At 39.6% G+C, this 14,930-nt stretch overlaps 1 protein-coding gene across 14 annotated transcripts in view; it reads right to left on the bottom strand.

Moving 5' to 3' along the window:
• The window catches only part of LOC6646047 (sorbin and SH3 domain-containing protein 1), a 36,655-nt gene that overhangs the window by 2,661 nt on the left and 19,064 nt on the right, over positions 1-14,930 (bottom strand). For 3 of the 14 annotated variants that reach the window (XM_023177937.2, XM_023177936.2, XM_023177943.2), the window contains 9 exons: positions 10,625-10,764; positions 10,466-10,538; positions 10,184-10,216; positions 9,511-9,664; positions 8,979-9,099; positions 8,701-8,733; positions 8,196-8,248; positions 7,903-8,081; positions 3,197-3,274 (listed from right to left, as the gene is read on the bottom strand). In XM_023177937.2, the coding sequence (XP_023033705.1) occupies positions 3,197-3,274; positions 7,903-8,081; positions 8,196-8,248; positions 8,701-8,733; positions 8,979-9,099; positions 9,511-9,664; positions 10,184-10,216; positions 10,466-10,538; positions 10,625-10,764 (864 nt within the window). Of the gene's footprint in view, positions 1-3,196; positions 3,275-3,487; positions 7,511-7,902; positions 8,082-8,195; positions 8,249-8,700; positions 8,734-8,978; positions 9,100-9,510; positions 9,665-10,183; positions 10,217-10,465; positions 10,539-10,624; positions 10,765-10,967; positions 11,067-11,197; positions 11,609-14,930 lie in introns of all 14 variants that reach the window. The other 11 variants (XM_023177940.2, XM_023177942.2, XM_023177949.2 and 8 more) reach the window with 10 other exon arrangements.

The following is a 14,930-nucleotide window of genomic DNA, read 5'->3' as shown; positions in this document are numbered from 1 at the left end:
AATTCCATAGAAAATGGGACTCAAATTGAAGTTAATTTTTTTAATGGTCAATTGAATATTTAAACAGATATCTTATCTCCCTGTTAATATATTAACCAAGCTTTGCCAGCTTTATAGAACTTGCCTCGACATGCATAATATATAGGCAATAAAATATCATTTTAATTGAGTTACATTGAAATGTTTTTCATCTGGAATTTGCTTAATAGAATTGCGCAGCTGATAAAAAAAGAAGAAATAAAAAAAAAACCTTAAATGATTTTGCGTGACGACAAGAGACAACAATTTCTTAGAGAGTGAGAGAAAACTGTTTTTTTTTCTTTTCAGGGGAGCGGCACTTGGTTAAATATTTGTACATTAACAATAACGTAAAAAAAAGAAAAAAAACAACAACAATTAGCAGCATTTTGTGTTGTAGTCATGTTCATGTACAAAAAGGTTTTAATTGACACTTGAGAGATTTTCACTTTCACTTGATTTGCCATGACCAAAGCATTTGAAAGCGTTGCCGATTTTCATCTTTCACAGCAGCAGCAAAAACTCATACACAAACACACACACACATACATAAGCCGGGTTTTTCCAAGGCTTTTCCTTAACAAAAGGCAGTCACTTTTCATTTCACACATTTCTCAATTGATAATTGTTTACGTTTATAAAACGTTTCTTCTGTTGTTCCATTTTACCGCTGATTAGTCACTTCTATAATCAATCAGTAGACAAATGTGATTCAATTCGAAGGCCAAGGAAAATTGGCTGATAAAACCAGAATAAATGCGAGACAGACACAAATAAAATAAAAACAAACAAACAAACAACTTAACGCTCGACTTGTTACACAAAAAGCTAGGAAGGAAAAGGCAAAACCACCAAACGAAACCCGCTCACTCAGTCACTCACACACTCACCGAAGCTCGCGTGGCGCTCAACTGAAACCCAAAACCGATACTGAATCCAATTGAAACCGAAACTGAATGAAAAAGTATTTCCCCCAACCCCAAAACAAGACACAAGACTCTGGAGAGCGATGAGCGAAGAGCGAAGACTTGGCGATGAGTAACTCGGAACAATATCAGTACTACGAGTGCCGTTGTGGCGCCGAAAAAGTCACGTTTAATTGTTGATCGGTTGCTCTCAGTGGAACTACAGTGGATCAGAAAGAGAGAAGCAAGAATGTGACATGACTTACAAGTGATCAATATTCGGGGGAACTCCATGGATCAGACCAAAACCCGCATATTTCAAGCGAAACATAGTAGTAGGTAAGACAAGACAAGAGGAAAGATGAGTGGAGGGAGAGAAAAGGTCTTTTTGGTTTCCCCTGGACAATGGCGATAACAAAAATTGAGGGAAATTCCCTCCTAAATTTATCTCTCTATGATCACTTCCTCTCAAAAACACCTCTTTTAACCATCTAAATTGGTTGCTCTCACACCTGTCTATAGAAAAAGATAGTTCTATAAAATTGTGGTAAAGTAAAGGCACTTTCAGTCCCACTGTCTGTCACACAAGATCGTTTAAGCTCTCTGGCCTGAAGCTTTTTATCAAAGAAACGTGAGAAGTGTGGCAAAAAGCTGGCTAGCATGTGCCAAGAGTAAGCTCTCTCTTATTTGCTCTCTCTCTCTTTTTACACCTTATCTCTTTGGCCAACACTACGAGTGATAACGAGTTTTCTTTTTAACATTCGTGAGAAAGTGCAAAAATCATGAATAGGTGGCGGGGCGACGCTAGCGATCTATGCAAATGAGAAAGTCCAAAAAGAGGAGGGAAGTGGAAGAAAATACTAACTGCTTTGGCTGAGGTGAGGATTTTGTTGTTGTTGTTGCTGGTGCTGCTGCTGCTGCCACATTATGAGGGGAATGGAGGCTCCAATGGCATGCTGATTGGCCAAATAGGCTTGCCTTTGATGTGGCATGGGCGTATGGGGTAATCCTATCACATGATAACCAATTTCCCTTGCGGCAGGATGAGGTGGCACCATGGGAGCTGGATAATCATCATCTTGACGTCGTAGCCAAAGGATTTTCCCACAATTCGCAATATCACAAACACTCCCATGATAATGTACAGGAGCAGGAGGAGGTGGTGGCTGGGGATAGACGTCACGATATATATAGTTTCTGCTTATTTCCTGCGTCATTTCCAAATCATCGCAACTACGATATAACTTTTGATTATGTGAATTCGTATTCGAAGTGGTTGGGGGAGGATTCGTACGCCAGTGAACACTGTGTCCAGTTCGATTTCTGATGCGTCCATTTCCATTTTGCATGGAATGATTATTGGGTCGCGGGGCCAAAGTTTGATGTATCATTTTTTGTGCTAACAGGCCAAATCCATTCATTCATTTATTGCATAATCCATTCGTTTTGGGTTAGAATGGGATGCGCGTTCGTTCGTTCTGACAACGTTTTGGCACGATTAAGTGGAACTAACTAACTAAACTGAACAATAACCAATACGGTGACAGGTTCTTTTCCCATTTTTTGTTTTGTTGTCTTGGCCATGGCAACGCCAACCCTCAGACCGGCATTGAGCGGGCTAACGTAAAAGGGGGTGGTAAGCAGGTCAGCAAAACAAAAAACACACAACACTGACAGCTAGCCGGTAGCAGGCAGGTGCTATTGCTCGATATCGATTAATTTGGTCAACTACTACATACTACGACTACTACTAATTCCTCAGTCGACACACCTAGCTTAAATAAAGGAAATTGCAATTGGCGAAATTGCGGAAATTTTTCTTATGTCGCGTTAGTTAAAACGCTTTTCCCTAAAGGTCGTTCAAGAGGGGTCAAACTAGAGCAAAAATGACAGCAACCAAAAAATGACGCTCTACACAGTGAGAAAATACAAAGGATCTAGGACTGTGAAGTGGGAAAAATTTTGCCCCTTAAAGTATGCAATATGTTAGAAAAGAATTCATTATTTGTAACCAATTTCTAATTTTTTGTAATCCTTCAAACTTAAAAAATGTGTACAAGCAATAATGATTACTGAAAGCAATGACTTTCAGGTATCTTGAACTGTTTATTGCATACTTTGGGGAGCAAATTTGCTTTATATTCCCCGACCTGCGTTTTACCTATGAAAAATAGGAGCATTAAAACGTATTTGGGATTAAGCAATAGTTTTGAGAAAATTTGCAGCAAACTTTTGTAGTTAGTTAGTAAATTTTGTGGACCATCAACACTCACCTGGCTCATCGTATAGGGGTGACACCAAACCCTTGATTGGCGGCTGGGGCGGTATGGGAGGAGCACTCGAATCATAATCTGTGTGTGCCCCAAAAAAATAGTGTTACATAGAATGTATTTTAGAGAATAGTTTGGCCAATTTTATAAGCAAACAACAGGAGCAGCAGTAGTAGTTCTACAGGATTAGGCGTGACAACAACCGAAGCATAAAACTAAGATTTCCCTCTCTCTTTGCCCCTCCCTCTCACTTAATTCTAACTAAACGCTAACACACCCAATGCCATAAATCACCTTTGAATGTTACCGCCATGCCAGCTTTTTTGAGGCGTTCCAAGGTACCAACACCAGAACCACGTAGAGGAGTAGTCGCTGGTTTGGGAGCCAGAGCCGGAGCCGGAGCGGAAGCGGGGGCACCATCGGGAACATATCGTGCTTTGGGGCGATGCTTTTGTGGATCAAACTTTTGATTGGCAAAGATGTCGTCACGCAGTGACTTCTTCTGTTGATGTAGTGACGATTTAGCTGGTCGTGGTGGAGAAGTAGACTTGGCCCTTGTCGCCGCTGGCGTTAGTCGTTGAGGTTTCTTGGGTTGTGGTGGAGCTAGACGTTCGGGATGGGGATGCTTGTGAGCCACCCAATTGGCACTTAGGTGTGGCGAAATACTCTCATGGACATCTCTCAGATCCGGATGGGAGGTGGACAGATAATGAAGGGTGGCAGCTTCACTCGTTGATTCATAGCGACTCTTGAGACGTTCTATATAGTTGCTATTACTGCTAAGACTACGCGTTGGACTAACCACTTTTGGGGGTGGTGGTGGTAATTCCTTCTTCAGAGCCGCCGTCTTGCTAATGATATCAATGTGGGGCATTAGACGTGAGGCACGTTGACGACGGCGTCCTCTCGACGCGTCCAATGTGGGCGATGGTGAATGAGAGATTTGTTTGATTATTGTCTTCCTCTGTGGCTCTGTTTCCGTTGCAGAAGCCAAGGCGTCTTTTGATCCTGCATTGAATTCAGGATCGCTGCGCGCCTTCCGCAGCGAACTAAGCCCAAAAAAATCATTTGTAAGTTTCTCACTCTGAATGCTTTCAAATTTTTCTTTAATTTTCTGCACTTCTCCTGTGTAGACTCTCTGCAGATAGGAGCTGGAAGAGCAAGCCGACACCTGAGATTGGGGTGAAAGACTGCGAGAACGATAATATGAATCGTAGAGCTCAATGCTGCCGCTTTGATGATGAGGATCCTCCACAGAACCATTCTCGAAGCTGACTAGTTCGTGCTCGCCGTCGTCGGGTGGCCTCACGGGTGGGCTGTGCAAATGAAAATTTACCCTTGCCGCTGGTCGTTCGCCATAGATGCCACTCAAATCGGTCAGCGAGTTGCTCAATTCCACATGACTTTGAATTTGATTCTGACTCTGATTCTGAATCTGTATTTGGCTTTGAATGTGTTTTGCCTGCTGCCTTCGTGCCTGCATATTCTGTTCGATCAGACGCATAACTTCTGCTTCATCGGGTGAGGAGTCCTCACGCGCATGATAAATGGTCTTGGGTGGCTCATCATATTGTCGTTCTTCAAAGTATTGAATCTTTTCGTTGATGTTCTCGCTAGCTTCTCGGGATTCGGCTTGCTCAACTTTCGTTAATGGAATGACAGTTGAACTGGCTATCGGTTTGGGTCTTGGCGGCACATCGGGTGCTCCCTTAGTTAGGGTTAGTTCTGCATTCTTAGCAGCTATGGCTCCACGAGTTTCTCTGGCTATAACCACGGGCGACTGACTGCGTGTGGCACGCGGCTGTTGTTCATCTCTTTTGCGTAGAACTGGTTCCAAGAGTTGTTCCTTGGTAATGCTTGAATTGCAACGTACTTTCAGAGTATTTGGCGGTTGATTTTGGTTTGAAGTCTTCTCTACAGTTACAATATATTGCTCATCTATAGCAGGTTTCTGACCACGATTGCCTCCCGCATAGATCTCGTTTAGCTGTTGTGTTATTTTCTTTATTTGATCCTTGGACAAAGTGCTTACCAGCTCATTATTAAGATGACGCTCAGTAGTTGCAGGCGTCGATGACGATCCTACAGTCGATTCATGTTCCAAAGTGGTGGCCAAGTCAGCCACTGTATTGCGACGCCATTGACGTTGTTGTGGCTGTTCCACCTCCAATTGCTGCTGCTGTTTTTGTCTTAGGATTTGCCATTTTTCAAAATTCTCACGCAAGTCTTCCACGGACTTTTTCTTAGCACTCAGAGCTTGATCGGCCTCGTGACGCCATTTTAGATCATTGATATCCTTGGAACGAAAATGCAAATCACGTTCACGCTGATCCATTTGCAATTTGCCCACCAAATATTGGAGTTCCTTTTCGGCACGCTCATGGAGACGCACCTTGCGCCATTCATCGAAGTCCAAGAGTTCGGCATCCTTGCGCAAGGGATGAAAGTTGCTCGATGAGGTGGCCCTTTCCAGCTGACCCACTCGTTCCAAAGTGCTATAGAAACGATTGAGTTCGGTGAATCGTTCACAATTATTGCGATATCGACAACTGGGGCTATGTCGTTCCAAGTGCTGATTCAATGAGGTGGCACTGTGGGCTAGATCACCACATTGATAGATTGTGCCATTTGTTGGTGCCGCCGACCCTGCACCTGCTCCTCTTTTAGCCCTATCATCGGCACTGCTTAGACTGCTGGCACGGGCTATTACCTGCTCCTTGGAACGTAGACTATCAATGCGACGACGAGAGGGTGAACGCACTTCCCGTTGGGGTACTCTCACCTCACGGGTGGGTGAGAAACGACGACGATCTAGAGACTTGGTCTCATAGTCCGGATGAGGTGAGACAGGACGTGCTATATCTGTTATACCCTTTATTTGAGATTCCCCCACATTTTTGTTCTCATATTTCCAGACGAGATCCTCAATGCAACCGCTATTCGGTGGAAGAACACAATCGTAGACATCTTCCGGTTCCAGGGAACAGAATTTGTACTCAGAAGTTGCGGAAGTTGACTGTTGCGGCAGAGACATGGCTTGCTTAGCGTTGTAGTCATTCCAGAAATTGGTTTTCTCTCTTACCGTATCACTCAATGGTTGCTTCTTGGCCAATTGCCGTTGCTTTCGCGGCACATGTCCCTCACTGCGACTGTTTTGCAGAGGAACAGGTCCCATTAGACACTTGGGAGCCGGCGAGGTCTTCGGCTTACTCACATAAGTCTTGGGTGGAGCTATCGAAATGATTTCCTCCTCTCTGACCATTGAATCAATAGAATAAGTAGAATTGCTTCGCGGCAGACTATCATTCGACGCCCTCTTGGGTTGATTTTTACCTTTCTTCGGAGTCTTCTTCAGGGCACGTGTGCAATCTAGTAAGTTTTGTGGACGCACCTGAGGAAAGCACATGGTATGACGCGTAGTAGTGCTCACAGTCGAGTTTGTTTGCCGAGGTAGACGCGGCAAAGACTTGCTACGAGTATGCTGCGCCTTACAGGTGGCATACGAACGCACTGCTTCGCGTACATCCTGTGGAGATTTAAGCAGAGGATCTCTCAAGATATTTGTGCTTGCTTCGAAATTTGTGCGATTCGCTGGCAGAGTATTCTCCAAACGTTTCTTCTCCTCGGCAAAACTACGCTCCTTGGAGATGCTGCGTCCAAAGGCCACTGGACTGCGGCTCGATTGACGCAAAGCCAACAGGATACGTGCCGGCGGTCGACGACGACTGGGACTCACGGAACGTAAACGCGAGTGCTGATGCTGGACTCGAGTTAGGCATCCGTCTTTATTACGCGTCTCCTTCGTAGCCGTTAGAGTGGCCAACAAAGTGGAGACAGCTCCCGTGGACTTTGAACGGCAAATGGGTTCGCGGCGCGACGAGCTGCTCGAGGTAACCTTACGCAGCGTGATGGTAGAACCATTGCCTCCAGGAGGTTGGAAGCATTGCTCATGCCGGGACTTAGTCGACACACGCACTGTGCTCTTGGTGCAGGAAGACTTACGACTTGGTGGGGCTGGAGGATTAGAAGGTTGATCCAGCTGTTGCTGCTGCTGCTTCTTGCTTAAAGGTATAAATGAGGGCAAATTCTTGGAGAAGTTGGAAAACATTTTATCTTGGTTTTTGCCTGTCGCTGCTGAAGATTGTGGAGGTGGTAGTGGCGGTGGAGGTGGTGGCGGAGGAGGAGGTGGTGGCTGCGGTTTAGGGACAACTGGTTCTTCTTCTTCCTCTTCTGATTCTTCTTTTAGCTCCTTAGTGCTCACTCGTATCTTGGTTAGAGTCGGTGTTATCTGTATAAATTCGAATTCTTCGACAATTTCTGCAGGAAGACAGGAAACTTTATTCGATTAGGCGCTTAACTCGTGCCGTTTTGTTTTTTGTTTTGTGCCCAGTAAAAGTGCCCAGTGGGTTTTCTGTGGTTTTTCTTGGTGGTTGGTGCTGGTACGAACCTTTAACAACTCTGGCATTGTTGAACATTCTGAAGTGTTTGGCAGTGTGTGTGCTAAAGATTTGTAGAATTCATTGAGAGAGTCAAACTAGTAAGAGGTGCTAAATATCAACAAAAATAGAGTGTAAAAGTCAAGATCCCAAAAAAAAAGGAGGAAGTAGGAACCAACACCGTTAAGTAGAATTAATTAGTAATTAGTCGCCAGCAAAATATAGTTAGTTTTTATTTAATTGTTAAGTATAAACTTCATAAACGACTCTTACCTTTGGGTTTCTCGGGTGCTGGCTTACGGAAGCCAAGCAAGGGCGGTTCTCCACCGGCCTGTAGGCTTTTGTAGGCTTGCTTCTGCTCAACAGGACTCAAAGGACTACCAAAAGATAGCTCCTTTTTGCGAAAGACTAGATTCGAATCGCTGGTATAACCAGATTCTTTGGCCAAAGCTCTGAAATATTTGGAAAACATAAAAATTAATAAGGTTTTTGAAAATGTTATCTGTTTTTGCCTTGAATAGCATTCATATCAAATCGTTTCGAATCAGTTTCTAAGTTTAACTTACCTTGACAAATTGCCTTCTGTGTAGAGTGGCGAGAGTTTCGATTGTTCTAGGTTCTAGTTTAAAAAAAAATGGAAATAATAATAGATTAGACATAAAATCACATTAATTTTATAACAGGTTGATTTGAATTTTAGTAATTTTATTGAGTGCCTTTTATTATTTTTATTAAATTTTTTTTTTTTGCAATGATGCCTGCCTAGATTTATATTTCTAGATATAGTTTAAAAACTTACAGGAAAATCATCGACGAATTCTATTATAATACGCGGTATGCGTGTATGTTCCCTAAGCCACTAAGGGGCAATTATAGTAGGTTTATTTATTTAGGTAGGCAGGGAAAGAGAATAAGTGGTTATGGGATAGGATATTATATAGATCACAGCAGATCGTATGTAGATAACAAACTTGAGTTCAACATAAACTTTCTTAACAAAAAAATAAAATAGCTAACCATAAATTAAAGAAAATAACAACTAAAAAACTAATAAAATTATATAGATCATACCCCGTTAAAGATGTCCATCACTTCGTCCCACCACTAGAATTGTGAATAATATCAGTTTTTTTTTTTCGTTTGGATTTGTGAGTTAGAAATATATTTAATAGGTGAAATCGTTTTGTGAGTATGAATTTGTTTAGGTGACATGGATCGTTTGCATCGTTTATTGATTGTGGGATAGGGAAATGGTCTATGGCTGTTATCCCATCGAGGAATGTGTAAGCTCTTAGATGTGCTTCTCAGTGATGTGATTATGCAATTTGCCTGTTTTACTGAGTACTTACCTCTTTCTTTTCCTTCTCAGAAACTGATGAGTGACCTGTGGTATAGTTCTCAATGCGACCAGGTTGATTTTTATATGAATTCTGTGCCGATTTTATGGGATTTGGCATAGTACCATATAATCTGAAAAAGAATATATATTCATATATGAAAATTCAACTCAAAAATCTTTTTTATTTGCTTAAGGGTCAGTTGGGGCTTTAGTAAGTGAAATTAAGGAATTTATATCCCTAAAGTATGCAATGGAAAGTCTAAAATGAACTTAAGATCTACTTCATTTGGTTAGTGTTTAACTGTCCCTCTTGGGTGTGAAATAAAGGTAATTTTTACCCATAAAGAATGCAATGGACAGTCTAAATATGAATTTTAGATTATCTGTGACTTGTATCCTGCCTAGAGGACACTTTATAAGCCCAAAAGTTTATTTTACGACAGTTATTGCATATTTTAGGGGGACAAATTAATTTGATGCATTTGGTAGAAACTTCTTTATATATCTTCTTTATAGTTATTAAATGTACAGTATTCACTCACTTCTCGTCCTGATTGAGATTTCTCACATTAACAGCCGATGATACTGACTGCACTCGATGAGGATTCTGTGTGCGATACCTTACAGTTGAGTAATCGGAATCGTAATTGGGTTCGGGCTCTGAAACATAACCGTTGCTCTTATAGGATGGTCGAGCTGTCAATCGATGAATGGCATAAAAGAAGATTAGATTCAAATCATAAACTAAAAGTTCTACATGCTAATTGTATGTTTTTGTTTTTTAAATTGGGTTATTACTTTGTTCAGCGCACATGATGTTAGCATTTATATATTAATTGGATTGGATTGGATTTGCAGGGTGAGTAGTAGAAGTAGTAGTTAAGCCCTTAATAGTAGGATAAATTGTTTAGTAGTGGTTAAAGCTTCCAATTGATCAATGAGCTATAGACACGAATAAAAAAAAACAAACAAAAAATATACATATGGAAATTGTACTGCATGCTTAATGGATAATAAATAAATAATAAATGAAATCATAAATATATATTATACAACTACCAATTATAATTAGGATACATAGCATCACTTTTCAAAGCGTTTTAGCCATATGCAGATGTAAGCAAAGATAGCCAAAGATAACAGATCGGGTAGAAGGGGTTAGCTAATGAAGGTCTAATATAGTTCTAAAATGTAAAATAGTTTCAAAAGAATCACCTCGAGGACACTTGTAGCGTATCACAAAATCATCTGAGACAAGAAGCGAATGCAAGTGAGAATGGCAAACAGAGATAGAGAAGAATTGAAAGAAAGATCGAATTGAATAAATCGACATAGAGAGAGAGAAAAGTGAAAACTGAAGCATTCAGGAGGAAAAGAGAACTAGGATTGGGGTTTCTTGGGAGAGGGAAATGTTTCTGGATGGGTGTTATATGGATTATATATATGGAATATGCTTCAGTTTAAAGTTTGAGTTTTTTTTTTTTGTTTAACATTTACCGCCATTCTTCTGCTTATGTATAGTCTGATATAGACGTTTATACCATTCATGTTGATGCGGCTCCTGAACCTCCTGTTTTCAACAGAATAGAAGATTAGAGCAACTGGAAAAACTATATGGAATAGTTCCCCTATATATATATATATATAGTGCATTACCGATCTTAGGATAATGGGCATTCCATCGTTTGTCACTGGACCGATGCCCTCATATTGCCGTCGACCTAATTGTGCCATTTTGCGTGGACGATCGTATTCCGTTTCCGGTTCGCTCATATACTCGTGCTTGACTTGGTAGACTGGAAACCGTTTTGTGGTTAAAAGTTAGTTCGATTTTTGAAAGGGGTAAGGGGGGCGGTGGGGTTGGGTAGATTTAAGGTTTAGAAACACAAACACATATTCTGCCTAGTGTAGTGCAACAACAACGTGCCTCATTTTGGTCAATTTGTTTTATTATTGAGTTTTTACTCTCACACTCTTAAACCCTCTTTTGGATACTTACTGACTTCATTGGGTCTATAGACTGGACGGCTAGTATCAGACAGTTGACGTCGTATGAACGGCCTTTGCAGCTCCGATGTGGAAGCCGAGCGTTCAAATGCTTTAAAATGAGAATGGCAAAATTAAGAAAATCACAAACAAAAACAAAAGAAATTCAATCGAATTGAATCGAAGGATCGGAAATCAAGCAAAATTTTTTTTAGAGTGAAAACTGTGCTAAACATTAAATACTTTTAATTTTATCCGAAACACTGGCACTTGGGGCAACAGGGCCAAAGCCAAATTGTTGTTGTTGGTGTTGCTGTATCGAGCAATCGGTTTCCGCGTAATCCGAATTGGAGTTAATTGAACGTGGAGCAGGTGGCGGCAATGGATAATCGCCGTTATTGATATACGACCCAGAAGAAGGAGGAGCAGGAGCAGCAGGTTGTCCTTGTAGAGCCGTATATCGTCGTGGCAATGTGGGCGATTCAAAGCGCACAGGTCGGAATTCTTTGCGACCACTTAAAGCTGGTGACGGTTGTGGCGTCCAAATGGGCTGAGTGGGCGGTGGCGGCGGTGTCGGTGCACCCACCGAGGAGGATCCAAAATTTAGATCGTTTGTTGAGCCGCAAGGTGTTTGACTTTTTGGTGTCCACACGCCTGTTAAGAATCAGAATTGATTTAGGTTTCGAGCCAAACGAATCGAAACGCTGGGAACGTTTTTGCTGACAGACATGACATTTCCAAAGTAGTTCTAGAGATTGAGTTTTTTGATTGGTGTGCACCTCTTTCAATTTACACTTGTCAACAAATTTTATGCTCTAATGCTGTTTCCCTTTACACTCAACGAAAAAAAAAAAAAACAGAAGAGACTAACCAACAAGAAAAAACCAAAAAAACACAAAAAAAGAAGACAAATTGGACAAACAAACATAGCGACGTAGAACAGCAATAATTAATACGACGAATACGACCAAGGAAGCCGCCGCCATTTGGCAGACATTCAAAATTTGGCTCACACACACACACACTAGCACACACATGAGGTAAGGGATGAGTCATGGCATTTGGCGCATGTTTAGAATTCACAAACACACAAATAGATAATATAGAATATAAAAATACAGTTAAAACATAAACACGAGATGTGTTTAATTAGTTTTCCAAATGTAAATTTTTGTAGTAATTAAACAATTTAGTACACAATTTAGCAAAAATCTATTCTAAGAATCCCCCAAAAATTAAGACATTAATTGATCTTTATTATAAGTATTTTCAGAATCATTTAAACATTTAGACACTCCTAGCAACAAAATTTTCCTCTAAAGAGAATCTATTAGAGAAAGTCAAAAATACATATTAGAAGGTCCGTTTTTTTGGAATATAGACCTTTGTTTATATATGTATACATATATATTTCTGTGTATATTAACAAACAACTCTTTTTATCAATTTAGATTAGCTCAACAACTAATTAATATCGCAAAAAACCATTTAAATATATTTGGCCAAAGAATTTGAGCATAATAGAGTCTTTTCATATATTTATAAATTATACTTATGAGACGTCAAAAAACAATGGTTTTCTTATATAGCTCTTATATAGGTCTTTTGAAACTCTTTAAGATCCCTCTTTAAGCTTTTAAAACGTCAAAAACTTCTAATGGACAGCCTCATATCGGTTTATATACCCTAAATTCATTTCACCTAAAATGGTTAGAGAATAAAATTCAGGAAATTTCGAATGCAGATTGCTTAATATAAGATTAAATGCATTTTATAAACCCACAAATAGATTTATCTCAATTCATAGTTCCTCTCATCAGTCTTTAAAAAGAGGACTCTAAATTTAACATGGATGATATAAAAATTTATGCATTTCAACATTTTTATCTTAAATCTTAAGGATCCTAGTTGTTCCTCTCAGAGGTCTTAAAGGATTGAAATACCTCTAAGTGGTTAGAGCCTAAAATTTGGAAAACTTTCGCATACAAATTGCTTACTCTATTATTGAAAGCATTTTAGAATATTTATTTTTGACATAATAGATACATTTAATGAAAACATTAAGGATCATAGCTATAAAAACGGGAATGATTATTAGAAACTCTCTTTCGTGGATACGGCATTTTGATTTTTATTTCAAATAGTGATGTGTAACTTATGAAGAACGCTTTTGGATTATATAATAGATTTGAATGAAGTCAGCAAATCAAATTTCTATTCAAGAGTGAGGTCATACCCAAAGATTGTTTATATTATATCGATCATCTTATATCACTTTATCAATTTTTTTCTTGAAAAAATGTTAAGACTTTGAAATGGTTACAATAATTAAATACAACTCACGGCTTTATATACATCCTTAACTTTATCCAATATCGCAGAAGAGATATATATAGCTTTAAGCTTAAAGCTTAATATAAAATCAAGCGTAAAATGAATAAAATATCTTTCCAATCTTAAATTCTGTCAAATAAAGGAACATCCTTTGTTTTTTTAAGTGATATATGCAATAGACAATTAGTCAAGAGTAGTTCTGATAGAAGTCTTAACTCGCCTAATTTATTTTCTTGTATTATCAATCAATCGCAATTTTTCTTAATTTTGCTTTATTTTTTAAATAGTTCCATTTCGCACATAAAACTTTTTAAACAACTCTCGTTAACTATGCAGCATTTGCATTGGCAAAAGAAAAATAAAGAATCATTGATTCTACAGATTTATATGCCACCTGTAAAAAAGGCAAAAAAAAGAGAGAAAAACAAAAACAAAACTAGAAAAGAACAAACAGGGCGCATTGCCTTCTCTCTTTCCCCTTAGACATTGACACGTATTTCTTAAAGCATTAATTTTCGGTCTGAAATTTCCTTTTCTCCCACACACACATTAGAACACACATATATGGAGTAGATTTTGTGCAGATTTTCAACAGCTTTTCCTATAATATTGAATGTGGGCGCGCTGACGTCTTTATTTCAATCAGCACTTAATTGAATTATACAAAAATGGAATTTATAACAGATATATAAACGATTCTTTAAACTTGTCAATCAAACAAAAAAGCACTAATACACAGACACAAAATTTTCACTCGTAATTTTGCTTTGATTATTTTGTTATAGATTTTACCTAATAGTTTTAGTCACAGGATATACACACACACACACACACAAAAGGATCTTTTTGATTTTTGATTTTATTTATTTTGGAGCGTTTTGCTTAGGTGAGTTGCTGACTCCGCGCACGGCTCGAAGCGACTGAATTTTGCGTGACACGGCAGTCAAGCAGGCAGATGACGATGGCCTTTTCACCAATTTGGAGGAAAAGGCATAGAGTAGAGAAAAAGTAGAGAGAAACAAAAGGCCAACCAAATCACAAGCGTCTGTCGGACTGTTAAACACACCCAAGTCCCGTCCCCATTTCATTTCAGCGATTTAAATAGAAGATCAATTATATATGTATACATATATATATCTACTATATGCTCAAATGTGGGAGCAGTGCTCGATCAAGCGGAGATAGCGGTCGCTTAGGAGGGGCACGAGGGGTGGGAAGGGGCTTTGGCCCAGAGTTGGGTTCTTTGGAACGCCAATTATGCGTGCAATGCGAAATGGAACGGATGTGCGCGGACTAACTATATAAACTAGCTATAATATAAAAGACAAGAGAAAAAGACAACAGAAGTAGAAATAAAAAAAAAAGCAGTTCAAAAAAAGCGTAAAGTCAATCAAAATGATTCCATTTGTTTTGTGTGTGTGTGTGGGTAAAAACTGAAAAAACCGAAAATAACAATTGTGCGATATTTATTTCTGGCTTGGCTTGACTTGGCTTGGCACTTCCGGTGGACGCCGCTGCCGCTGCTCATTTTAGAATAAATCGAATGGAAAATTCGCCATCGGAGAAAATGTTAAGGGGCAAGAGAGAGAGATAGAGAGAGAGTGAGATTCGACAGAGACTGAAAGGGGTAAAACTCTTGGGT

The sequence above is a fragment of the Drosophila willistoni genome, assembly GCF_018902025.1.
Source record: "Drosophila willistoni isolate 14030-0811.24 chromosome 2L unlocalized genomic scaffold, UCI_dwil_1.1 Seg72.1, whole genome shotgun sequence".
Lineage (NCBI taxonomy): Eukaryota > Metazoa > Arthropoda > Insecta > Diptera > Drosophilidae > Drosophila > Drosophila willistoni.
This window is presented reverse-complemented; position numbering and strand designations above follow the sequence as displayed.